The sequence below is a fragment of the Megascapheus bottae genome, chromosome 8, assembly GCF_031878675.1.
Source record: "Megascapheus bottae isolate mThoBot1 chromosome 8, mThoBot2.hap1, whole genome shotgun sequence".
NCBI lineage: Eukaryota > Metazoa > Chordata > Mammalia > Rodentia > Geomyidae > Megascapheus > Megascapheus bottae.
In genome coordinates this window covers 11271807-11296124 of record NC_143516.1, presented here as the reverse complement: position 1 = coordinate 11296124, position 24318 = coordinate 11271807, and the positions used below count along the sequence as shown (strand labels likewise).

Genomic DNA, 24318 nt, shown 5'->3' with positions numbered 1-24318 from the left:
AAAAAAAAAAAAGGAGAACAGACATCAAATGAATAAACCAATTGATAATGGCAAGACACCTAAACAGACAATTCTCAGAAGAAATACATATGACCAACAGACACATGAAGAAATGTTCAGCATCCTTAGCTATGAAGGAAATGCAAATCAAAACCACAATAAGATTCCATTTCACCCCAGTGAAAAAGCTACCATCAAGAAAATATCAACAAATACTGGTGAAGACACAGGAATTGTAAAAACTGGTGAAAACTGTTGGGATTGTAAACTAGTATGACCATTATGGAAGTTAGTGTAGCAGTTCTTCCAGAAACTAAAAGTAGACCATCTTTATGATTCTACCATACTATTACCGTACATATACCTGAAGAATAAATCAATATATCACAAAGGCACCTGCGTATCTATGTTTATTGCAACACTGTTCACAATAATCAAAGGAATGAATCAGCCAAGGTACCCAAAAATAGATAAAGAAAATATGTATGTATAAGCACACATATGAATACACACACATGGAATATTACATAGCCATTTTTTCAAATGATGTCATTTGGAAAAAATGGATGGAATTAGAGGACAACATATTATGCACGACAAGACACACTCAAAAAACAAGATATGCATTGGGTTGGGAGGACAATGATGAAAGAAGTGACATCAGTCAAGATGCATTATACTTATGATTTGTTATATGAATTGTTGAATGGTAACTGTTTTACACAATTAAAGACAATTAAAATATAATTCAAAAGGATCGTATATTTAGATATATGTGAAAGCTAGATTTACATATTCATGAAGATGTATATACATATACTTATATAGCTATATACATAATTACATATACATGGATAAACAGAAAATATGTGTCTCACTAAGGGACTACCTAGGAAGAGAAGGGGAAAGAGAAAAAGAAAGATAAAGGATGAATAATTTTGAGATACACTGAAACTATATTTGAAAACATTAAGAATCTCAATGAGGGCCAGGAATGCAACCTAATGGTGTACAAAGCCCTGGGTTCAATTCCCTGGATCCACATACACAGAAAAAGCCAGAAGTGGCACCATGGCTCAAGTGGCAAAGTGCTAGCCTTGGGCAAAAAGTGCCCAGGCCCTGAGTTCAAGCCCCACGACTGGCAAAATACAACAATAAAATATGTTGAGATTGTTTTAGAAATGAGGGTTGGGAGGGTAAGGGAGAGTGACAGAATGGGATAGATTGAAGACTATATTACATACATGCATGGAAGTGCTCTGTTGCATAACTAATATATACCAATAATTTTTTTAAAAAGAACGAAAACTAGGGAAATAAGGCAAAAGACGACTAGGCATGGCTCAGGTGACTGCCTGCCTTACCACCATGAGACCCTGAGTTCACCCCTTTAAAAAAATATTATTCACAATGGGAAGTAGTTTACATTTAAGAGAACAAAATAATGTGTGTTGCATGTTTTCGTGCTAAAGCTTGCCCTCTACCACTGAACAACATCCCAGCTCCCCCCCCCCCTTTTTTTTTTTACCAGTCCTGGGCTTGAGCTCAGGGCCTGAGCACTGTCCTTGGATTTTTCTCAAGGCTAGAGCTCTGCCACTTGAGCCTCAGCACCACTTCCGGCTTTTTTTTTCTTCTATGTATGTGGAATTGAACCCAGGTCTTCGTGCATGCTAGGCAAGCGCTCAACCACTAAGCCAAACTCCTGGCCCCATCCCAGCCCTTTTAATACAGAAAAAAAGCAGTATATCTTTTTCCTCCTAATGCCTCTGCTGCATTCTTTTATCACTGAATAGTTCAAAAGGGTAATCTCATAGGTCCTTCTAGTCCATTTCTAAGCAAAGGTCCCCTTACACCCATTTCCTAACCTGAGATCCATGCTGACCACTGCCGTTGTTCACCATGGACACGGTGCCTTTCTTCTTGTGCTTAATTCTTGGCACTTTTTCTGCCTCAAAGAAGCTTGCTTGATCACCATATAGTTGGCTGAAAATGAAAAGTTACAAAAACATAAGTTCTCTCAAAATGAAATACAGGACTGAGAATGTGGCTTAATGGTAGAGTGCTTGCCTAGTACCCATGATGCCATGGGTTTGATTCCGCAGTACCACATAAACAGAAAGAACAGAAAGTAGCACTGAGGCTCAAGCAGTAGAGTACTAGCCTTGAGCAAAAGCAGCTCATGGACAGTGCCCAGGTCCTAAATCAAGCCCAGGACTGGCAAAAAGAAAGAAAGAAAAGAGAAAACAGTGATGCTATAACATAGATTTCTTTATAGAAATGCCTGTATGATTCAAAACACTTCTCTTGTGTGAACCACCAACACCAGCTTCACGCCTCTTTTTTGATATAGACAGTTATAGAAATGGTTTGGAAAAAACCCTACATTTGAATCATCTTTTAAATTGAGAACTGAATCTGAGCTGGTGGCACATGCCTATAATATCAGTACTTAAAAGGCTAATTCAGGAAAAACTGAGAGTTCCAGGCCATTCTATGCTACACTAAAGTAAAATAAAATAAAAGATTTAGCCACAAGCAGTTCTCTTCTTCCTTTAAATATAAGAGAACTAGCTGGGCACTGGTGGCTCATGCCTGTAATCCTAGCTACTCAAGACTGAGGATCACAGTTCAAAGCCAGCCTGAGCATAGAAGTCTATGAGACTCTTCTCTCCAATTAACCACCAAAAAAATCAGAAATGGAGCTGTGGCTAGAGTAGTAGAGGCCAGTCTTGAGTAAAAAAGCCAAAGGAGAATGCTTAGCTCAAATCAGTTCAAGCCCCAGTACTGCACCAAAACAACAAGAGCTCAGGGACAACGTCCAGGCCCAGAGTTCATGCCCCATGACCATTCAAAATAAGTACATACATACATACTTACATAAGTAAAATAAGAGAACTTTTTTAAAGCCAGGCACTTGGTGGCTTATGCCTGTAATCCTAGCTGCTCAGGAGGCTGAGATTTGAAGATCACAGTATGGAGCCACTAAGGCAGGAAAGTACATGAAATCCTTCTCTCCAATTAACCATCAAAAAGCTGGAAGTGGAGCTGTGGCTAAAGTGATAGAGGCCAGTCTTGAGCAAAAAAGCTAAAGGAGAATACTCAGCTCAAATCAGTTCACACCCCAGTACTGCACCAAAACAACAACAAAAAAGAACTTACCCAAAAATAGACTCTCCTCCACGGCCAGTCCCTGTAGGATCACCAGTTTGTATGATGAAATCCCTCTAAAATACAGTGTTGTTAATTCAGTTTGCTAAATGGCTATAAGAACAAAAAATATGAGGATGGGCGCAGTGGCACTGGCCTATAATCCTAGCTACTCAGGAGGCTCAGATCTGAGGATCAAGGTTCAAAACCAGCCAGGGAACAAAAGAACCTGAGACTCTTATCTCCAATTAACTTCTAAAAAACGGGAAGTGGGTCTTGGCTCAACGGTAAGGTGGTAGCCTTGAGCTGAAGAGCTCAGGGACAGGGCCCAGGCCGAATTCAAGCCCCATGACTCACAAAAAAATAAATAAATAAGAACAAAAAATATGAATAATATCTTCAACAACTCACCTGTACATTGTGAATAAGGCAATAGTTGTAATATTTCATTTTGCATAACTTCAAGAAATTCAAGCAGGCTAAAAGAAAGAAAAAAGAAAATTTATTATAGTAATCCACAAATTCAGTTTTACATAAATTAAAGCAGTTAATATGAAATAATCTCTCAATTCCTGTTTTTAAAAAAAATACTGATCGGGGCTGGGAGTTTGGCCTAGTGGTAGAGTGCTTGCCTAGCATGCACAAAGACCCAGGTTTGATTCCTCAGTACCACATACAGAGAAAAAGCCGGAAATGGTGCTGTGGCTCAAGTGGTAGAGGTCTAGCCTTGAGAAAGCCCATGGACAGCACTCAGGCCCTGAGTTCAAGCCCCAGGACCAGCAATATATATATTGATGTGACGATCATGGTTCAAAGCCAGCCCCAGCACTAAAGTCCATGAGACTCTTATTTCCAATTAACCACAAGAAAACCAGAAGTGGTGCTGTGGCTCAAGGGAGAGGGAGGTAGCCTTGAGCTGGAGAGCTCAGGGACAGTGCCCAGGCCCAGAGTCCAAGCCTCACAACAAAGAAACAAAATACTGAAAATGGCAAAAACAACCAAGTAGCAAAAGTTATAAAATAAATAAATGGACAATAAGCCTTAAAAAGACAACATATTTTAGATAGGGATGGGGATTCTGTGTGTGTGTGTGTGTGTGTGTGTGTGTGTGTGTACTTGTGTGTGTATACTTGTGCATGTGTACGTGCATACGCTACTCCTGGGGCTTAAACTCAGGGTCTGGGCACTCACTATCCCTGAGGTTTTTTGCACAACACTAGTGTTCCACCACTTGAGCCACAGCTCCACTTATGGCTTCTTTCTTTCTTTTAGTAGCTTACTGAAAAGAAGAGTTTCATGGACTTTCCTGCCCAGGAAAGCTTCAAACCAAGATCCTAAGATCTTAGCCTCCTGAGTAGCTAGAATTTCAGGCATGGGGTACTCATGTCCAGTTTTTTTTTTTTCCCAGTAGTCCTGGGGCTTGAACTGAGGGCCCAAGCACTGTCCTTGCACTTTCTCAAGCTCTACCACTTGAGCCACAGCACCACTTTCATCTTTTTTTCTGTGTATGTAGGAATTGAACCCAGGTCTTCAAGCATTCTAGGCAAGCACTCTACCACTAAGACAGACTCCTGGCCCAGCTTGTGAGTCTTTTGGTTTTTTTTTTTTTTTTTTTTTTGGCCAGTCCTGGGGCTTGAACTAAGGGCCTGAGCACTCTCCTTGGGTTTTCTCAAGACTAGTGCTCTACCACTTGAGCCACAGTACCATTTCGAGCTTTAATCTATGTATGTGGTGCCGAAGAATCAAACCTGAGTCTTCATGCATGCTGGGCAAGCACTCTACCACTAAGCCAAACTCCTGGCCCCCAGCTTGTGGGGTTTTAAACATATTTTTCCTTGGAATTTTTTGGACATCTGACCTAACAATGCAGGGTATTAACATTTTGGATAAGAATCATTTATTGATTGATTCATTTAATTAAAAGAAATATATATCAGAGCATTCAAATGAGAGATTGTTTCTAGCTTAGGAAATTCATGGAGGCTTACGGTAAACATTAAAAAAGCTAGACTGTATCACAGCCAGCATCACATGGCATACCATGAATATGTATAAAAATATGGGTGGAAAAAAAAAAGGCCAGTCACCAGTAGCTCATGCCTGTAGTTCTACCTACTTAGGAGACCCACAGCTGGGCGTACTGGTACACAAATGTCATTCCACACTATGAGGGAAGCTGAGACTGGGAGACTCAAGGCTCCAGGCCTGCAGGAAAGCCAGTGGGACTCCATCCCGTGAAGGGAAACTAGGCACAGAAGCAAGTGCCTGTCATCCCAGCAACTACAGGTAGACTAAATAGGTAGATTGCAGTCCAGGCACATGCTCAGGTAGTAAGATTTTATCCTAAATATACTAGTAAGACTACAGGGCTAGAGGTGTGGCCAGCAGTGGAAAGGGGCCAACCTAACAAGTAATGAGGCCCTGACATCACATCCAAGAAAATATAAGGCCCCGAGACTAAATCATTCAAAATCAAGAAAGAATGAAAACAGAAGAAACTACAAAAACAAAACCAAAAACCTGGCCAGGTGCTTGATTCTAATTTATATTACCACATTTAAAAATACTTATGACATAACAGGAATGTGTACATGATACTAAAGAATTATTAACGTGCAATAATGATTTGTGGTTTTGTGTAAATTTGAGGTATACACTGAACTAATCCGCACCCCCCCCCCCAACCAGGGTTTAAACTCAGAGCCTCTAATTCTGGTTCAGTTTGGTTGTTCATTGAGCTGGCATCTTACCACCTGAGCCACACCACCAAACTGGTTTCTCGAGATTATTTTAGAAACACAACCTCACAGAGCTTGGCGGGCTTGGAACTTGGGAGGCTCCGATCTCACTGTCTGGAGATGTTAGGATTTCAGACATGAGCCACTGGCCCCTGGCCTGAAGTAATTTTAGATTAAATAAATTTAGTGCAGGTGGGGGTATTAAAATGAAAAAGAAAACCCCACAAATGAACCAAAACAACAACAAAAAATAAAACAAGATTGGAAAAGTGTTGACAACTTCTAAATGAATAAATGAAGCTGGAAACAGGTATATCCATGACTCTCTCACCTGATGTGTGAGAGAGAGAGAGGAGAGAGAGAGGAGAGAGGAGAGAGAGGAGAGAGAGGAGAGAGAGGAGAGAGAGGAGAGAGAGGAGAGAGAGAGAGAGAGAGAGAGAGAGAGAGAGAGAGAGAGAGAGAGAGAGAGAGAGAGAGAGAGAGGGGGAGAGGGGGGAGAGGGGGAGAGGGGGAGAGGGGGAGAGGGGGAGAGGGGGAGAGGGGGAGAGGGGGAGAGGGGGAGAGGGGGAGAGGGGGAGAGAGGGAGGGAGGGAGGGAGGGAGGGAGGGAGGGAGAGAGAGAGAGAGAGAGAGAGAGAGAGAGAGAGAGAGAGAGAGAGAGAGAGAGAGAGAGAGAGAGAGGCGAGCTGCCTACTGTTGTCCCCCATTATGTCAAGCTTCAATCCCACTTTTTTAAAGCCTTCAAGGACGGATGGCTCACAGAGCACACGAGGCCTCACGGTATCTGACTGGGCTCAAACCCCACCGTTCCACCCTACACCCACTCCTGCCAACCATGACCAAAACTACTTTCCATTTCGAGAAAAACCCAAGCGGCCCCCTAAAAAACAAAACAACAACAACACAACCTTAATTCAACTCATCGGTGAAAGAGCGAGTTCCATAGGTTCCGTCTTTCCTGGCCGGGCTTCTCCCCACCCTCACTAGGAAATAATGACGCCCGTCTGTTTCCACAGCAACCTGCTCCGCTCCTCTCGCACCACGCGCAGTAAAGACAGGCTCTCGCTACGATCCGAACAGGAGACCCTTACGAGGAGGGCTCGGCCCGGGACCCGCAGGCTCTGCCCCAAGCGGCGTCCGCCTGCTTCCTTCCTCCACCCAGGCGGGACGAGGCGCCACGTACATCACCCTCCCAGCTTCCCCGCTCCCGGCTCGAGTGAAGGAAGCACGGGAAAGCCACAGCGATCACAGCACTCGATACACAGCCACCCGCCCCCCCACACACACACCCCTAAAGGCAACGAACGTTCGGACTCGAGTGAGGAGTGCTCACAAAACTTTCCGGAACCACAGTCCGATCATGGAACAGCCCGTGGCGGGCACCAGAACCTGGAGCCAAGGGCCACCCGGAGCGGCGCAGGGAAGGGCGGGGAGAGGGCCTCACCGCGCGGCCGCTCCTCCGTGTACAAGTCGATGACCACGTCGCCCAGAGTGGTCTCCAACAGAACCGCCATGGCGCCGGCTCCTCCACAGCTCCTCCACAGCCCGCCGGGGAGGAGCGGGTGACAGGCACGACGCCTCGTCGCTCACGCCTGACGTCAGCCTCCAGGCGACGCACGTTGGCGTCATGTCCGGCGCCCTCCGCGCGCTCTTCCGGAAACTCTCCCCGCTGGCCTGGTTAGTACCGCCCCCTAACTTCCGGCGGCTGCTGCCTGGGCGCGTACGTTTGAAATGAGGAGGACGGATGGGATTCTGCTGGAAACAGACTTCACCTTCCCCTGCTACCTTTTCTTGTGTTTGTACTTTGCAATCCTGCACAACATAGACTACTAAGTTAGGCTCTACGGAGCCATATGTGTCTTGTTTTTGGACATTCACTTCAGAGGGGGTGGAGTTTGAACTCAGGGCCGTGGGCCCTTGAGCACCTGCCGGGGTGGGTTGACTTTGTTTTGTTTTTTTGTTATTTTTCTAGGTACGCTCTCCTGCTTTTTTCTGGAACCATGATTCTTCTGATCTCCACCTTCTGAGTGGCTGGGACTAGAAGAGCCAGCATGCCAGGCCTAGATTCCAGAAGACTAAAACAAAGTGAAAAGGCAAATGGAAATAGAATCCAGAAGTGGTTCCGGCTTCCTTAATGACTTGGAAGAAATGATATAGAATACGCAAGAAGTTAGTTGAGCAAGTGAATTTCTTGGCTAAACCTTTTACTATACACTAGTGAGGGGAAAAAGCAGGCATGGGAAGGATGATAAAGGAAAAGGGATTTTAAAGGGAAATTGTAGCACTCTACCACTTGAGCGACACCTTCAGGTCTAGCTTTCTGCTGCTTAAATAAAACGTATCAGTTTTCTTTTAGGGCTGGCTCCAACCTACCATCATTAATATCTCAGCCTCCTAAGTAGCTTGGATTATAGGTTCAAGCCACCAGCATCTGTCTTGTAATTTTTTTTAATGTCAAAAGTTGTATATCAAAGATAGACTATGAATTAGGTGCTTATATCTCATACCTGTAAATCCTAGCTATACAGACTGAGATCCAAACTGTCGTGGTTTGAAACCGTCCAATGCAGAAAAATCCTCAAGACTCCATCTCCAAAATAACCCAGCAAAAAGACAGTCTGGTGGTTTGGCTCAAGTAATAGCGCCCCAGCCAAGCAAGCCCAGCAAGCATGAAGCCATGAATTCAAACCCCAGCAGAGCCAAAAAAGAATATAGTAGTTATTGTCTGAAAAGGTATGAAATCAGTATGAAGTCCTGTTAATAGAAAATGCCCCCTATTTTTTTTTTTTTTTTGCCAGTCCTAGGCTTGAGCTCAGGGCCTGAGCACTGTCCTTGGACTTTCTCAAGGCTAGAGCTCTACCACTTGGGCCTAGCACCACTTCTGGCTTTTTTTCTGTGTATGTGGTACCGAGGAATCGAACCTGGGTCTTCATGCATGCTAGGCAAGCACTTTAACCACTAGGCCAAACTCCCGGCCCCTGCCCCCAATTTTTTGATACCCTCTGCTCAGCCAGTTCCATAGAAGTCGAAATAAGTTGAAAGGTGGAAGATGTCTCTATAACTTCATTTTCATTTCAGACTAAGGTATTTCCTAGAAAGGCTCCTAGGACCTGAGGGATTAGCTTGTGTTGGAGGGCGAGGTCTTCAGGCAGCACCGTGGTTGGCTGACCAACTGACACATAAAGGCGTGGCTGGTCCCCTAGTTTGACAATACAATGAATTACAAAGGCGGGGCAACCAGGAATTTTGAAACTATGGGGGTCTCATTTGCAACCCAGACAATATTAAATTACAAACTTGGGTTCCCAGGGAGACCTCTGTAGTTTTTGTTTTGTGGTTTTCTTTTTTTCCAGGTCTGGGGCTTGAACTCAGGGCCTGAGCACTGTCCTTGGGCTTTCTCAAGGCTTGAGCTCTACCCTCTGATCCACAGCACCACTTCCAGCTTTTTCCATATATGTGGTATGGAGGAATCGAACCCTAGTCTTCGTGCATGCTAGGCAAGCATTCTACCAGTAGGCCAAACTCCTGGCCTCTCCATAGTTTTTTAAGTCGTTCTAGTCATTTCTATGAGCAGACAGGCATGGAAACTAAAAAAAATTCTGGAGATGTTAAGCAAAGTAACCCAGACTCAAACGATAATAAAGTTTTGTTTTGGGTTTCTTTTTTTTTCCCCTTGTGGACTCCAGAGGGAAAAAAATGAAAGTGGGTCTTTTGGGGAAGACGAGAGTGTAATGGGGGAATTAATAATGAGCAAAACACACTCAGGGTATATATGCAAGTGTCACAATGGTGCCGCATTATTTTGCAAGGAAAAGTAAAGATTTCCCATTAAATGTCAAATGTTTTATTTCTAACGAAGGCGTGTTCCGAAGTATTACCTCTGATTTCCATTTTGTAGAAGGACCGAGGCCAGCGGCCTTTGGGGGGGGGGGGGATCCTGGCTGCGCTGGGACTTCCTCTCCAGGGCTTGGGGTGGTGTAAACGCCGCCCCGAACCACCCCCAACCTTGACTCCGCCCCCTTTCTGCAGGTGGTGCGTGCGCAAGCAACTACGCCTGCGAAGCCTCTGGGAGTGTCCGGGCCCTTCCTGTGGCCACGCCCTTCCTGTGGCCACGCCCCTGGCGGTCCGCCCCGCCCCTGCCCTCGGGCCGGCTCCGCCCTTTCCTCCCCAGGCTCACAGCCCTGGTGTGGAAGATGGACCGGGCTTCGCAGAACGTGCTGGCCCTCCTGCGCCTGCTGTTCCTGGCGCTGCCGGCCGTCGGGTGGCTGACAACCGGAACTCCTTCGCCGCCTTCATCCGAAGCTCTGCAGGTAGAGGCGGCGGGCGGGGGGGGGCGATGCCGCCCCTCTGGGGGCCTGGTGGTCCGCAGGACACCGCCTCCCTCGTGCAGCCGCCACGGAGGTCTCGGGGTACTGGCCCCCCGGGAGGGAACGGGAATGGGGCGGCGTGGGAGGGAGAGGCGGGAAGGTAACCGAGGAGGACAGACCGGACCCCTCGACGAGTGGCCCATGGGCCATGAAACTTGAGGCGGTCTTAGTGGGGTCCAAACTGTTGCTCGTTCTGCTTGGGGTTGAATGTCAAAAACTACGCGATCGCCAGTGAGCCCGGGCTTTTGTAATGGCGCCTTCCTCGGCTACAGCCTGACACTTGGGGCCCAGAAATGTTTGTGTGCCGGGTAATGTGGAAGTTGCCCAACTGGAGAATGCTTTTCCAGGCTGTCAGAGCTGGCCTGGGGCGGGGGGGGGGGGGGAGGAGCGTGGAGGAAGCAGGGCGCCTTGCAGTGCAGCAGAGGCTGCAGTTCAGGACAGTCTCCACTTGGTCCTCGGGTGTAGAAGGAGGGGATGGCAGCCCATAGCCTTGGAACTCCGTTTGGCCCCTCTAGGGGCGGAGTCCAAAGTGTGGTTTCCACAATCCCACCAAGGTGGCACTGTAGCTAAGTGAAGTATGAATTGCATCACAACTGAAGGCTGCTCTTTTATGATAGCACTAACCTTTCTTCTGTGATATGATAGGGAAGAGTTTGAAATTTTTTTTCTTTTTTTTTTTCTCCAGTCCTGGGCTTGAGCTCAGGGCCTGAGCACTGTCCTTGGACTTTCTCAAGGCTAGAGCTCTACTACTTGAGCCTCAGCACCATTTCTGGCTTTTTTTTTCTATGTATGTCGTACCAAGGAATTGAACCCCGGTCTTCGTGCATGCTAGGCAAGCGCTCTACCACTAGGCCAAACTCCCAGCTCCTCAAATTTATTTTTATGTCAGTACTGGGGGTAGAACTCAGGGCCTTGACCTAGGTGTAACCTTTTTTTTACTCAATAAAAATTGTATTATAAAACAAACTTATTTGAGTTATTGTCAGTGTGTGATATGCATACTTGTTCAATTTATGTATCTATTTTTCAGGATGGTGTAAGAATTAATGTAACTATCCTGAAAGGTGATGGAGTGGTATTGAAAGAACAGGTTTGTCTCCTCTTGATTATGTTTTTACATTTAGCCAAATGGTATGCAATTTGCTTTAGTTATTCTCTTAGTCCACTTTTTGTTACTATAACAAAATGACAGAAAGCAGGCTTCTATTTAGCTTTCAGTTCATTGAGGAGGTTCAATGGCAAGTTGCTAGCATTAACTTCCTGGAAGGTGGCATTGCAATGGCAGGAGAGTAAGAACAGATTAACCTGTAAGAACAGATTATCTTGCCAAATAGGAATCCAGAGAGGGACTGGGTCCCTGAGTTCCTTTGAGGGCATGTTCCCAGTCACTAGGCCCGCATCCTAAAGGCTCAGTTGGAACACCTTAGGACCTCCACACTGAGGATCAGGCTTCCAGGACTGAACTTCTTGGAGGACAAACATCCTCACCACGGCACCTACAGCTCTGGCTTAGTAAGATAATATATATTGACATGAGAACTGTGTCATCATTTACGAACCATTGGAATTAATATATGTGCTGCTTTATTTTAGGTTGTTCTGAACATAACCTATGAGAGTGGAGAGGTATATGTAAATGATGTACCTGTAAATAGTGGTGTAAGCCGAGTAAACTGTCAAACATTGATAGGTAAGTAATACCAAACATTGATAGGTAAGTAATACCCAAGTCAAAATTTTCAAACTTTTTCCATTTTCTTCTAAATACTAAGTTAGTATTGGATGTTATATAGTTCCATCTTAAATAATATGTATCATTTCTATGGAATATGATATTTGTGCATTTTACATTACATTGGTTAGTGGCAAAATACGTTTTTTTATGGGACTGGCATGGATGGAATGATAGACATTCTGATAGTTGGTGTCACTGAAGATTCTGCATAGATGGATAGAAAGAGCCAAAATCTTAGACAAATGTAGAAAATAGAAAGTGAAGTGGCCAAGCACTGGTGGCTCACACCTGAAAAGGCTGAGATCTTAGGATCATGGTTTGAAGCCAGCCTCAGCAGACAAATCCAAGACTCTAACTTCCATTTAACCAGCAAAAAGCCAGAATTGAGTGTGTGGCTCCTATAGTACAGCATAAGCCTTGAGGGAGAAAGAAAAGGAATAGTGCAAGGCTCTGAGTTCAAGCCCACACACATACAGACAAAACAGCCCAGAAATGAGTATTGTTTCCCTTCTGTTAGGATTTTTCAATGGATGGAGGAATGTGCTTATTATTATAGAACATGGTATAGAACATGGTGGTTTTATGGCCTGCTTTGTACCTAGTTTGTGTTGGCTCCTTATTATCAACCTGAGGAAAAGGGTAGAGAAGATGTTGCTAGTGTATTGCTTCAGAGGAAATCTAAAAACCATCAAATAGTTCCTTTTTTAAATGACTGTAATCCATTGTAAGGACATGTCATTTTTGTTGTTGTTGGTGGTGTGAGACTTGACTCTGATCCTGGGCATTGTCCTTGAGCTCTTCAGCTCAAGACTACTGCCCTACCCCTTGAGCCACAGCACCACTTCTGGTCATTAATTGGAGATAAGAGTCTCACAGACTTTACGACCCTGGCTGACTTTGAACCTCGATCCTCCGATCTTAGCTTTCTGAGTAGCTAGAATTATAGTCGGGAGCCACCTTGTCCAGCTTAGTCTTTGTTTTTATAAATCTGAAAGTTATTAAGGTCAAGGATAAAGAAAGCCAACAAAACAACTTCTCTACTATCTTTTTCCACATAAATGTCATGAAAATAATCATTCAGTAACAGATTTGGTAGCACTTTTTGTTAAAGTTGTCACTGCTATTTTTTTTATAGTGAAGAACGAAAATTTGGAGGAAAAAGTCTATTTTGGAGTTGTCAGTGTCAGGATTTTAGTTCACCAGTGGCCTATGACATCCAGTTCCAATATGCAGCTAATTGTCATTCAAGAAGAGGTAGTAGAGGTTGATGGATGGCAGGTAAGATACTCTACTTGTTCACTGAGTATTATATGATACAGTTGAGTTTGTGCTGGGTATACATATACATCTTATTTTATTTGTTCTGACTTAAAGAAGATAACACAATATTGTCTATATCCAGTATTGTCTGTACATTTAGAATTCTCTTTACTTACTTTAGCATTTAGAAATTTATTAATTTTAAAAATTAATTTGTTATAAATTTCCCATATTTATATCACTTTAAAATGTCATTAACAAGCCAGGAGCTGGTGAATCACGCCTGTAATCCTAGCTACTTCAGGAGGCTGAGATCTGAGGATCACAGTTCAAAGCCAGCCCAAAGCCAGCTTGGGCTTGAAAGTTCATAAGACTCTTATCTCTAATTAACCACCAGAAAACTGGAAGTGGTGCTGTGGCTCAAGTGGTAAAGCACTAGCCTTGAGCTGAAGAGCTCAGGGACAGTGCCCAAGCCTAGAATTCAAGCCCCACAATCAAACCAAAAAACAAAACCAAAACAACAACAACAAAAAAACCATGAGCATCATTGAACAGAGAAAGTAAGAAAACATTAAATTTTGCTAGTACTTCAGCTAACATTTCCTCTTAGTCTCTCTATATAAATGTAATGGAACTGATATCAAGTGTAGTTGTGGTTTCCAGAAGAGTTCTAGCCTTGAGCAACAAGCTCCGGGAAAGTGCCCATGCCCTGAGTTCAAGCCCCACGACTGGCAAAAAAAAAAAAGGAATATGATTAAGGTTGCGAATTAAATGCCCTGGGGAAGTGAAGATGAATTATTGTCAGCACAGGACAGAACAAGGGTTTTAATTATAGAAGTCTGGGAAGAAAACTTAAGACATACTATTTTGCCTTCACAGGCTCAACAAAAGGATGTTACTGAAATTGATATTTTAGTGAAAAACCAAGGAATACTCAGACATTCAAACTATACCCTGCCTTTGGAAGAAAGCATGCTGTACTCTATGTCCCGAGACAGTGACATCTTAATTACCCTTCCCAACCTCTCCAAAAAAGGTAAATTGAAAGACTGTTATTTCAGATACAGAGAGCAGTGTATCTTTAGTAATTTTATATGCTTTTCTCCTTTTTACGATGCTGGAATTCAAACTCAGGCTTCCTACTTACTTTTAGCAGGCACTCTTCTACTTGAGTGTCACCCCCCCAGCCCTTATATATTCATTTTTTGTTTTGTGGGTTGTGGGGCTTCAACTTGGCCTGAGTGCTGTCCCTGAGCTTTTCAGGTCAAGGCTACCACCTTGTGAGGCAAGCCCCACTTCTCCTTTCTAGAGATTAATTGGAGATAAGGGTCTCAGGTCCTTTTGTGCCCAGGCTGGCTTTGAATCTTGATCCTCAGATCTCAGTCTCCTGAGTAGCTAGGATTACAGGTGTGAGTCATCCATGCAAAGCTATTTCAGAGCCCAGCTCCCTTATATAACTTTTTTTTTTTTTTTTTTGCCAGTCCTGGGTTTGAGCTCAGGGTCTGAGCACTGTCCTTGGACTTTCTCAAAACTAGAGCTCTACCACTTGAGCCTCAGTACCACTTCTGGCTTTTTTTCTATATATGTGGTACCTAGGAATTGAACCCGGGTCTTTGTGCATGCTAGGCAAGCACTCTACCACTAGGCCAAACTCCCGGCCCATAACTCTTAAGCTTTATAAGTTTTACATTGTTTATTAAATGTGCTCTCTGTCTAAATTACAGTTGTTTTGTGTGTAAATATATTTACATTAGACATATGAGAAGGGGTGTGGCTTATGGTAGAGCACTGGCCTAGCATGTGTGGGCCCCAATCAGTGTGTGATCAGCACTGATTGTGCAGTGACATGTGCAAGTATTTACGCAGTCTATTTTCTGAAACACTTCACAAAATATATAATAATGATACTATAGTGCTCGCTTCTTCAGCACACATACTAAAATTGGGAGCCATACACAGATTAGCATGACTTCTGCATGAGAATGTCATGCCAATTTCTGATCATTCTGTATTTAGGAAACAAAAAAGGACTTCTGTAGCTCCTTAAGAGGACTTAGTGTATGTCTCCCTTTTGATGGATAAGTTAAACAATAGGATCTTTTTAAAATTTTATTCTCCCATGGCAATATATCCTACCCTAAATGTAATTGCTGTAATCACCTTAGAACCAGTAGAGAAGCTGGGGGTGGTGGCTCACACCTATAACTCTAGTTACTTAGCAGGCTGAGATCTGAGGATTGTCGTTCAAAGCCAGTCCAGATACAAAAGTCCATGAAACTCTTATGTCCAATTTACCACTAGAAAACCAGAAGTGGAGCTGTGGCTCAAGGGGTAGGGCAGTAGCCTTGAGCTGAAGAGCTCAGGTACAATGCCTAGGCCCAGAGTTCAAGCCCCACGACTGACAGAAAAAAAAAAAAAGTAGAGAGCCTGAGACATGCTGGGAGCATATTGGTAACCATGTTTTTCCTCCTCAGTAGACAGTGTTAGTTTGCTGCAGACCACCAGCCAGTATCTTACCAGGAACATGGAAACCACTGTGGATGAAGATGCTTTACCTGGCAAATTACCCGAGACTCCTCTCAGAGCAGATCCTCCTTCCTCATACAAGGTAAATTAGGTATCCAGTGCTATCTTTATCTGGTGTTATTGTAAGCATTTCTGGTTATGGAGACAAAGATATTAACACTTAAAACAGGTGCAGTGCATGAAGATTAGATTAGAATTGTGGAGCATTAAGAATGAGCTCATTGTGATAGTGTGTGTATGTGTGTGTGTATGTTTTGGTTTTGTTTTTTTTTTAATGTTATTATAAAGGCAGTGTACAGTGGCATAACAATTACATAAGTCAGGTAAGAAGTATAGTGTGTGTGTGTGTGTCCACATGTATGGTGGTACTGGGGCTTGAACTCAGGGCTTCACTTCTAGCTTCAGTGATTTTACTCAAGACTGGTACTCTACCACTGGACTCACACCTCACCTCCCATGGTTTTAGTTTAATATATGCAGCTATTCCTATTTTCTCCTATACATTCCCATATATATATATACACACACACACACACACACACACACACATATATATTCCCATATATATCCGTATATTCACAATTTGATTTGGTTGGGAATCTTCAGTCCCAGAATTTTTTCCTCTACCTACATTTCTCTTTCCTTTGCTATTCCTACCTCAGTCTTCCTACCTCAGGATCTCATATGCTACTTTAGGCACAGTGATTAAAATAAGACATTTTAGACTCCTTACTGTCTAGGTTTGAAATAGGGTCTGCCATTTACTAGTTGTATGATTTTTGACTAATTACTTTAAGCTGTTTATCTGTGCTTTGTGCTCAATCTGTAAAGTATTCAATTAAGGTGATGTAAGGCTTCAATAAGATGTATATTACAGATAAACATGCAATGATAACTACTATATACTCACAGAATAGGCATGATAGTTCTACGAATGACTAGAAAGATAATCACACTTCAGAGAGTATTGAATATGGTTCCATCCTAGCTATGTCCCTTACCTTATTGAAGTGAGTAAGCTCTGTGATTCATCAACAGGAAGAAGTTCTAACATCCACATTATTTAGGGTTGCAGTAACCTATCTAGCCCCACCCTAACCTCCCGGAACACTGCCGAGTTTGCCTGTCTACCTCATGCCATCAGTGCCTCACTGCCTTTTTTTTTTTTTTTTTGCCAGTCCTGGGGCTTGAACTCAGGGCCTGGGCACTGTCCGTGGACACTTTTGGCTCAAGGCTAGCACTCTTCCACTTGAGCCACAGTGCTACTTCTGGCTTTTTCTATATTATGTTGTACAGAGGAATGGAACTCAGGGCTTCCTGCATGCTAGGGGAGCATTCTACTACTAGTCCACACTCTCTGGGGCCCTCAGCCTCACTCTTAAACTATGGAAACATTTTGTATACAATGAACCTCCCTGCCCCTCAAAGCTTCTACTAAGTTTGTCTTTCCCTTCCTTCTCATCCTCCCACTATGTGACAGTTGACTCTGGTCCATTTTATTTTTAATGGGCAAGCCTAACTAATCTCGCATCAGTTAGCATTTATTTTTAACTTAATGTGTAATTTGACAAGTGTAAGTTATTTCTATGCCTCTGCTTTTATAATATTTAAGATGGTAATGGGCCTCATTAAGAGATATTTTCACCCTTCCTGCTTTAGTCTCCTTAACTCTCATGAAGGTACATTTCAAATTAAAATGCACCTCTTTAAAATACACAAGTTATAGGATGGGCTTTTAGGATTCTCCACATCCCCCTCAGGAACTGGACCTCAGGAATGCAAGATACTCTACCACTGAATTATGATTTCTTCTCCCATCCCCAGTCCTGAAAGCATACTTTGTTTTAAGACACATGTAACTACCATCATATTCATGATTCAGAATATTTTCATCCCCCCAAAGCTAAAACATGAAGAAATGTCATGATTTCAAGTGTATGAGAGTTGCATAACTTCGTCACAACCCCTGTTTCAGGCAATGTGTCTGTGGATGGAAAAGTTCAGAAAAGACCTGTGCTTGTTCTGGGGCAAGATTTTCCCAGTGATCTTCATGCTTCTCAATGTTATGGTGGTTGGAGTTCTCGGAGCAGCTGGGATCATAACCATGTTAAAGGTGCTTTTCCCAGTTTCTGACTACAAGTAAGTGTTTCTTGTTTTTGGTATTTTAACTATTAAAATGTGAGTTATATTTACTATGTTTTGCAGTAGAATGTACAGTTGTTGGGAAGGTAAGAAAAAAGGGAGAAATAAAATAACACCTATTTTTTCTAGTACATAGATCAACTTTAAGAAAAGCCTCCTGAGTAGCTAGGATTATATTCTTATAGGGTACTATACCTAATGTTGGAACTGGTATTACTTGTAAAATCTCTTAAAATTTTAAATCTGTGCTGGCTCTATGTAAGCCCAAGGATCTTTGTACTGTTTGGAAACCATGGACTTGAAATCTTTTCCAGCAGTACACAAATCATTTTCCACCAAACTTGTTTTGTTAGTATTTTGAATCAATTCAAAACCGTATACAACTTAGTGTGTGTGTGTGTACTGGGGGCTTGAGCTCAGACCTGCATATCATCCTTTAGCTTTTGCACTGAAGGCTGGCACTCTGCCATTTGAGCCATTGCTGTTTTTGGCTTTTTGGTGTTTAATTGGAGATATGAATCAAAGACTTTCTTTTCCTGACTGGCTTCAAACCATAGTCCTCAGAACCCAGCTTCCTGAGACGCTAGGATTAGAGATGTGATACCTGGCTGAAATTCTGTTTTCTTAAACTTTTATTATTTTACTATCACTTCAGAATGTACATTAGAACTCTGGTTTTGTTTTCCAGAGGCATTTTTGTATTTTTGTTTTGTTTTGTGCTGGTCCTGGAGCTTGAATTCAGGGCCTGAGCCCTGAGATATATTTTTTTTTTTCCTAAAGGTTAGCACTCTACAATTGAGCCACAACTCCACTTCTAGCTTTTTTTTTTTTTTGCCAGTCCTGGGCTTAAGCTCAGGGTCTGAGCACTGTCCTTGGATTTTTCTCAAGGCTAGAACTCTACCACTTGAGCCTCAGCACCACTTCTGGCTTTTTCTAAGTATGTGGTACTGAGGAATCGAACCCATATCTTTGTGCATGCTAGGCAAGCACTCTACCACTAGGCCAAACTCCCGGCCACTTCCAGCTTTTTGATGGTCAGTTGGAGACAGTCTCAGGAAGTGGGGCATTAGTGACTCATACTCCTAAGAGGCTGTGTACCTTTTTATCTCCAATTTAACACCAGAAAACTGGAAGTAGAGTACTAGCCTTGACGAAAAAGCTCAGGAACAGCACATAGGCCCTGAATTCACTGTGACAGATGAAAACAAGTCTCAGGGACTTTCTTGCCCTAGCTGGCTTCAAACCATGACTATCAGATCTCAACTTCCCGAGTAGCTAAGAAGATTACAGCATGTTTTCAGAGAGATTTCTAGTTTGACTTCTTAATATAGTTAATTTCTTTATATATTAATTTATCCTTAGACTCTGTTCTACTTGTCTAATCTAATTCCAGCAACAATATTAATACTATTATTGATCTTATCTATCACTTAGTGGTGCTGCTGTTAAACATGGGGCCTGTTCCACACTAGGCAAGTACTCTATCACTAATGTGTATCCCTAGGATTTTTGTTTTGTTTTGTTTTTAACAAGGTTGAAGAGCCACAGGGTTCATAGGCATCTCACTAAAGACAAGGACAGAAAGCTGACTCAGCTGTAGAGTCAATGCCTGCTATTAGACATTTACATAACAAACAGTCCTAGAACGGTTTGAACACAGGCTATACTCACCTTGTTTTGTTCTAGAACAACTGACCTCTGTTGATGTCTTAAGAGTCACATCGAGTTTAAAATACACCATCTTGATTGAATTCAAGCCAGGTGCCAGTGGCTCATGCCTATGATCCTACTAAGTCTTCTACTAAGGAGACTGAGATCTGAGGATCACCATTCAAAGCCAGCCCAAGCAGGAAAAACTATGGAGAAAAAGCTGAGAGTAGCACTGTAGCTCAAGTGGTAGAGCACTAACTAGCCTTGAGCACAAAGAGGCTCAGAGACAGTTTCCAGGCCAAGTTCAAGCCCCAAGACTGCCTAAATAAATAAATAATGAATTTAATAGAAATACCTGTTCTCTGGCCAGATATTTTAATGGGAAAATGAAAAAAGGAATGGAGTCTAAGGATCTAAGATTATGTTTTGGTGGATGGAGAATACTAGAAAGTTGCTTGAGATGTCTTTTTGCCAAACCTATGAAATCAAGGACCAAAAATGTACTGAAGATCTAGGCTTAACCTGTGCTTTCATTTCCCATACTATCAAGGCAATAAAGTACCTGTGGTTAAAGAATTTGGGGCTTGCCAGGCGCCAGTGGCTCATGCCTATAATCTTAGCTACTCAGAAGGCTGGGATCTAAGGATCATGATTTGAAGCCAGCCCAGACATAAAAGTCTCCATGAGACTCTTATCTCCAATTAACCCCTCAAAAACCAGAAGTGGTGCAGTGGCTTAAGGTGGTAGAGCACTAGCCATGAGCAAAAAGAACTCAGGGACAGTGCTCAGGCCAAGTGCAAGTCCCATGACCAACCAGAAAAAAAAAAAAAGAAAGAAAAAGAAAAAAATGGGGGGGCTTAACATGTAAAGTGAAAATCCCTTTGTACAACTACTTAAAATATTTTTTTTTACTATCACAACAAATAAATAAGTAACTTTGGGCTCCATTGGCACAACCATTAAAAACAGTGAAGCAAAAGCATCTATTGAATGAAAACAACCCAGAAGCCCTATAATAGATGAATGGATCCAAAAATGGTGTCATCTATATACAATGGAATTTTACACAGCCATTAGAAAGGATAAAATAGTGGTATTCTCAGGGAAATGGGTGGAACTAGAACAAATCACGTTGAGCAAGGTAAGACAGAGAGACAAACAGTCCCCTGTTCTTCCTGATATGCAGATATTAGATTTAAAATGCAAGGAGATATAACAAAGTATACAGGATTCTAAATGTCCATACACAGTGAGACCAAAAGAGAGCAGTCTTAGGACAAAAGCACCAACCTAGCTGGGCACGGTGGCTCACGCCTGTAGTCCTAGCTACTCAGGAGGCTGAGATCTGAGGATCAAGGTTCAAAGCCTGCCTGGGCACAAAAGGACCTGAGACTCTTATCTCCAATTTACCTCTAGAAAACAGGAAAGTGGGGCTTGACTCAAGGGAAGGGTGGTAGCCTTGAGCTGAAGAGCTCAGGGACAGCACCCAGGCCAAGTTCAAGCCCACAGGAAAAAGAAGAAAAGCGGGCCAGGAGTTTGGCCTAGTGGTAAGTGCTTGCCTAGCATGCATGAAGACCCGGGTTCGATTCCTCGGTACCACATACATAGCAAAAAGCCGGAAGTGGTGCTGAGGCTCAAGTGGTAGAGTGCTAGCCTTGAGAAAATCCAAGGACAGTGCTCAAGCCCTGAGCCCAAGCCCAGGACTGGCAAAAAAAAAAAAAAAAAAGAAAAAAGAAAAGAAGAAAAGCATCAACCTTCATATGTATATAAAATAATTTACATACTGAAAGGAACTCCAAAGATAACAAAAGACCTTTTCTTAACTTGGCTTATCATTTTCTGATGATGACTGTACTATTCTCCGTAGTCTTTACATCATATACAAGTGTATGCATGTGCACATTTGAGGGAAGGTGGGGGAGAGCACAGAGACTGAAAAGCAGGTGAAAATTACAGCAGCTGCACTGGACATTGATGAAAGTGAACCATGCAACTCATGGGTGAGATGAGAGGGAGGGAATAATCGAATGAGGGAACAGATGATACTAAGCAAAAGGAAAGAAATGTACTTATCACCTGACCTATATAAAGGTAACCCATTATACAGAAAATTAAAAAATACTCTAACCCAATATATAACTAATATTTGAAGTAGTCCTAATCTTTTATACCAAGCAATTAAAGAAATATATAATTTTGGTTAATAATTATAATCTTCTATTTCAGAGGTATTCTTAAAGTGGATAAAGTGAATGTTGTACCAGTGACAGCTATCAACGTCTATTTAGACGTCTCTGAGAACAAAGCAGAAAAGCTTGAATATAAAACATGTATTTAAAATACTATCTCAAATCATGGATTCTGAACTACTCTCTCCAAACTTGCCACTTGAATATAAATTTCTTCAAATCATTGTCAGTTTTTTCGTAAAGAAATTACCAAACTCCTAAATCTGCCTGCAAATTGACCTGCACACTGCCAAGTTACAGTTGGCCTTTTTGTAGGAGGGCTGATGTTCCGATGAAATATTAAAGAAAAGTTAAGTGGAAGATCGATGAGGAGATTCTGAAATCACTGGAAAGAATTAAAAGGTGAGCCAGAGTGCCATGTGCCAATAACTTTCCAAGGTGCCTTGACTAAGGAAATTACGTCCACTTAATTAACTGTAAAATTTTATAAAAAGCACTTTATGAAAATTTAATTTAAAAGCTCAAGAACTTAACACTTATTTTTTTATTCAGTACCATGTGCCTTCCTATTAAGCATGTGACAGTATAAAATTACTGAGGGTATTGTGATTTGCCTGTATCTTGTACAAGATCACTTTATCTTTAATGCCCCAGGACTTAAACGTTGTAGTGATATGTTCTCAATATAAAATAAAGTTGTTTTTGTTTTGTTTTGTTTTGTTTACAGAAAACAAGTTTTAGGGGCCTGGAGTTTGGCCCAGTGGTCGAGTGCTTGCCTAGCATGCATGAAGACCTGGGTTCGATTCCTCCGTACCACATACATAGAAAAAAGCCAGAAATGGTGCAGTACCTTATGTGGTAGATCTCTAGCCTTGAAAAAACCTAAGGACAGTGCTCAGGCCCTGAGCTCAAGCCCAGAACTAGTAAAAAAAAAAAAAAAGTTATAAATTACAAAATATATTACATCAAAATTTTGCCCAGTTGAGAAATATACAGACATACAGATATAGGATAATGTAATTTGTTTCACTCACAATAGCTGACACCAACAAAAGGCTAACATCAGCAAGTCTGTCATTATGGAATTAATGTGCTTTCTTGAAACTGTGGTCCTAGATATAATGTTGTTTATAAGTGTTTACCTTTTTTTTGTCTGTTCCTATGTTTTCCTTTTGACCTGAATATATGTAACTTACCATTACTCAATGCAATGCTTCTTATTTTGTTTCATTAAGACAATTTTTATGCATCCTGTAATTGCAGTATTTAGTAAGCTGAGGTGGAATGATCAAAAGAGGCTAGCCCCAGCTACATAGTAAAAGTGTCCATTTGAAAACACAATTTAAAATCTTACATCATTTTATAATTGGTATCCAAAAAAAGTAGTAGCTGGGGCTGAGAATGTGGCTTAGTGGTAGAGTGCTTGCCTGGCATGCATGAAGCCCTGGGTTTGATTCTTCATTGCCATGTAAACAGAAAGGGCCAGAAATGGTGCTGTGGCTCAAGTGGCAGAGTGCTAGCCTTGAACAAAACACAGCTCAGGAACAGTGCCCAGGCCCTGAATTCAAGCCCCAGGACTGGCAAAAAAAAAAAAAAAGTACTGGTTGATGTATATGTACTGAGCCTTGAACTCAGTTCCTGCTTGGCTTCTTTGCTCAAGGCTAGTACTCTACCACTTGAATCACAACTCTACTTCCGGCTTTTTTCGATTAATTGAAGGTAAGAGTGTCTCAAATTTGTCTGTTCAGGCTGACTTTGAACCATGATTCTTAGATCTTAAGCTACTGGGATAGCTAGAAGCGTGGGCCTTGCTGGTTTTTTAAACAGCTATATTTAAGCAAAATAGATACAACCAAGGGGAGGAAGGATATCAATTGTGAGACCGAAAGAGGGTATTTCATGTTGCCTTTTTGGTTGTAGCAAGCACTTGCCATGGAAATGTTCTGTTCTCCATACTGCAAAATAACTAATGAGGGCTGGAAGTTTGGCCTAGTGGTTAAAGTGCTTGCCTAGCATGCATGAAGACCCGGGTTCGATTCCTTGGTACCACATACATAGAAAAAAGCCGGAAGTGGTGCTGAGGCTCAAGTGGTAGAGCTCTAGCCTTGAAAAAGTCCAAGGACAGTGCTCAGGCCCTGAGCTCAAGCCCAGGACTGGCAAAAAAAACCAAAAAAACAAAAAAAAAACTAATGAATGGTACCCTCAGGGAACTAAGTCCAGTCTAGACTACATAGTGAGAACATCTCTAAAAACTAAGAAAAGCATAAGAGAAAAACAATAAAGTCTTTAGCAGTAAATGTTTCTTCATACCCTTCCTTATTCTCTATATTATTAGAAAGCAACAGTTCTAAGATTATGATCTTATTTCATCCATTAATCCTAAACTTACAAATTCAAATCAGAAGAAAACTTGAGACCACACCATCTGTTGGAGAGGATGGGCTCTGCATTCTGCAGATTTTATATCCCATCTTCTTTCCTTTCCAGAAAAACTTGGACCACAGCAAGCAAAGAACCAGTCTCCTTGAGTCTGTTTTCTTTTCTGTGGTTAGGAAACAAGAACTT

At 42.3% G+C, this 24318-nt stretch overlaps 2 protein-coding genes across 4 annotated transcripts in view; one reads left to right on the top strand and one right to left on the bottom strand.

Moving 5' to 3' along the window:
- The window catches only part of Ppil4 (peptidylprolyl isomerase like 4), a 31065-nt gene extending 23592 nt beyond the window's left edge, over nt 1–7473 (bottom strand). The window contains exons 1-4 of one of the 2 annotated variants that reach the window (XM_090337971.1): nt 7329–7473; nt 3559–3626; nt 3160–3224; nt 1866–1983 (exon numbers count right to left, since the gene is read on the bottom strand). In XM_090337971.1, the coding sequence (XP_090194097.1) occupies nt 1866–1983; nt 3160–3224; nt 3559–3626; nt 7329–7398 (321 nt within the window). In that variant the 5' untranslated portion in view covers nt 7399–7473. Of the gene's footprint in view, nt 1–1865; nt 1984–3159; nt 3225–3558; nt 3627–6792; nt 6942–7328 lie in introns of those variants that run through there. The other variant, XM_090337972.1, reaches the window with a different exon arrangement.
- Nucleotides 7474–7590: 117 nt separating this feature from the next.
- Ginm1 (glycosylated integral membrane protein 1) lies at nt 7591–22959 on the top strand. Of its 2 annotated transcripts, none has more exons than XM_090337977.1 (10): nt 7591–7679; nt 7857–8053; nt 9914–10194; nt 11282–11341; nt 11845–11941; nt 13122–13264; nt 14126–14282; nt 15724–15854; nt 17748–17911; nt 21791–22959. In XM_090337977.1, exons 3-10 carry the CDS (start codon nt 10078–10080, stop codon nt 21900–21902), a joined length of 981 nt encoding a protein of 326 aa, XP_090194103.1. In that variant the 5' UTR covers nt 7591–7679; nt 7857–8053; nt 9914–10077; the 3' UTR covers nt 21903–22959. The 2 variants fall into 2 exon arrangements, with proteins under 2 accessions (XP_090194103.1, XP_090194102.1); XM_090337976.1 differs by having other exon boundaries at nt 15721–15854.
- The last annotated feature ends 1359 nt before the right edge of the window (nt 22960–24318 follow it).

Coding starts and splice junctions, on each gene's coding strand:
- Ginm1 (XM_090337976.1), top strand. CDS start 10,078: ATGGACCGGGCTTCGCAGAACGTGCTGGCCCTCCTGCGCCTGCTGTTC. Junction 11,942..13,121: donor AAACTGTCAAACATTGATAG/GTAAGTAATACC, acceptor TTTTTTTTATAG/TGAAGAACGAAAATTTGGAG. Junction 17,912..21,790: donor TTCCCAGTTTCTGACTACAA/GTAAGTGTTTCT, acceptor CTTCTATTTCAG/AGGTATTCTTAAAGTGGATA.